At 52.4% G+C, this 2,508-nt stretch overlaps 1 protein-coding gene across 1 annotated transcript; it reads right to left on the bottom strand.

Annotated features, from left to right (window-relative positions):
* Positions 1-367: 367 nt before the first annotated feature.
* On the bottom strand, positions 368-1,611 carry LOC111955782 (G-protein coupled receptor 20). The gene has a single exon (XM_023976093.2). The coding sequence runs from the start codon at positions 1,609-1,611 to the stop codon at positions 496-498; it is 1,116 nt and encodes a 371-aa protein (XP_023831861.1). The 3' UTR covers positions 368-495.
* Between the last annotated feature and the right edge of the window lie 897 nt (positions 1,612-2,508).

Here is a 2,508-nt window from a genome sequence, read left to right as displayed (position 1 = left end):
CTATGCAGACATCTCCCTCTGTCACTTTCTCTCTCGCTATGCAACATCTCCCTCTGTCACTCTTCTCCTCTCTCTATGCAGCCCAATCTCTCTCTGTCACTCTTCTCCTCTCTCTATGCAGACATCTCTCTCTGTCACTCTTCTCCTCTCTATATGCAAACATCTCCCTCTGTCACTCTTCTCCTCTCTCTATGCAGACATCTCTCTCTGTCACTCTTCTCCTCTCTCTATGCAGACATCTACCTCTGTCACTCTTCTCCTCTTCTATATGCAGACATCTCCCTCTGTCACTCTTCTCCTCTCTCTATGCAGACATCTCCCTCTGTCACTCTTTCCTCTCTTCTATGCAGACATCTCTCTTCTGTCACTCTTCTCCTCTCTCTATGCAGACATCTCTCTCTGTCACTCTTCTCCTCTCTCTATGCAGACATCTACCTCTGTCACTCTTCTCCTCTCTCTATGCAGACATCTCCCTCTGTCACTCTTCTCCTCTCGCTATGCAGACATCTCCCTCTGATGCAGGGTGCAGGGGGTGAGAGTCAGTGTGGCCACACTGTGAGCGATAGCCATGGCTGTCCCTGATCCTTTTGAACTCCTTAGTCCACTGGCAACGTCCCCTCCACTGGTCCTCTCCGCCTCCGCCTCCGCCCCTGCCCCTGCCCCTGGCCCCTTCCTGCAGGCCCGGCGCATGGCCGAGCGGAAGCTGTCCGTCACAAAGCAATAGACCACTGGGTCCAGGCAGCTGTTGAGGCTGCTGAGGGTCACAGTGGCGTGGTACGCCAACACCTGCTGTGCTCTGTCACCCCCCATCCGGAAATACACCAACGCCTGGCGCGCGTGGAAGGGCATGAAGCAGATGGAGAAGACAACCAAGACAGCCACCAGGAGCCTGACTGCTCTGGCCCTCCGGCCCTGGCTCTGAGGCATCAGCCTGGGGTCGGTCAGGGCGCATGCCACCCTGAGTGTGAATGTCACGATGACCACCAGGGGGAGCAGGAACTCCAGGAAGGACAGGGCAAAGAGGGCGGTGAGGCGGCAGCATGACGTGGCCTTGATCTCCAGCGCCGTGGTCTGGAAGGAGTAAGTGACCACCACGGCGAAGAGCCAGATCCCCACACTGACTCCCTTAGCGACCCCAGGGCTCCTCCAGCGGCGCCCGGCCCCGGCCCACACCACGGCTATATAGCGGTCCACGCAGATACTGGTGAGGAAGAGGATGCTGCAGTACATGTTGACGAAGTAGCTGAACGTGTGAAAGTAGGAGCAGGCCAGACACCCTCCACCGCTGTGGTAGAGGGCAATACGGGCAGGGAGCGAGAGCGCCACCAACAGGTCAGCCACGGCCAGGTTGATGGTATAGACCACAGGGGCGGAGGAGATCTGGGAGGGCAGGCAGAAGATGTACAGGGCCAGGCTGTTAAGGACCACACCCACCACGAACATCAGGGTGTTGACCACCATCAGGGTCACCCACAGGCCGTAGAACTCCTGGTACAGGCCCTCGTCCAGGTGGGCTAGTTTCTTCAGGTAGGGCACCCCCCACTGGGGGTTGGAAGTACTGTTCATGTCTTCAGGTGTTGCATTGACCACCAAGGACGTGAGAATCTCCATTGCTGAGAGGCAGTGATGGACTGCTTCTGAAAAACAGTAATACAGTATTGTCATCATGTGACAGTATAATGCGAACAACATTGAGTTTCTCAGTGAGTACAAGTAATATGCTCTTTAGAACTGTAATCACTAGAACAGAAAAATGCCCTTAGACCCCAACGATTTGACTGTTCCCTCCATGGTATGCTCAATAGGGATATTTCTGCACCATTAAATTCCTGCTTTCATAGTGAAAATTAGGTCCTGGGAGGAAATGACCAAAGCTATTTCCTCCCTTAGATACACACTGGAAGAATGTGAGCGCATCACACGTTTCTTTATCTTGGCCATACATGAACGGGCTGTGTAGACTTTGTAAATCTGGGCAGGAACAGGGGATTAGGCCTAGCGAGTCAGCATACATGGTGGTGATGCAGAGTGAGGGTACTGTGTGTCCCTCGTCACACACTGTAGATAAACACACTAAATGAACTAATGTAGCGTCTAGATGAAAAGCGGTCAACACTAGTCTCACGTTATACAGTATGTAATAATACTGGGGGTTTTGTTAGTCATTTTTTATGAGAGATTGTGTGCAGTTAATAGATTTTTTTAGGATGGAGAATCTCTTCAGTACTCTGATCAGATGTCCTGGGTCATAGCTAGTTCTGACCTCTTCAGTAACCTGATCAGACATCCTGGGCCATAGCTAGTTCTGACCTCTTCAGTAACCTGATCAGACATCCTGGGCCATAGCTAGTTCTGACCTCTTCAGTACCCTGATCAGATGTCCTGGGTCATAGCTAGTTCTGACCTCTTCAGTACTCTGATCAGATGTCCTGGGCCATAGCTAGTTCTGAACTCTTCAGTACCCTGATCAGACGTCCTGGGCCATAGCTAGTTCTGACCTCTTCAGTA

Source organism: Salvelinus sp. IW2-2015, linkage group LG31, assembly GCF_002910315.2.
Source record: "Salvelinus sp. IW2-2015 linkage group LG31, ASM291031v2, whole genome shotgun sequence".
NCBI classification, from domain to species: Eukaryota; Metazoa; Chordata; class Actinopteri; order Salmoniformes; family Salmonidae; genus Salvelinus; species Salvelinus sp. IW2-2015.
The sequence above is the reverse complement of the archived record's forward strand: the minus strand, read 5'-3'. Positions and strand labels throughout refer to the sequence as shown.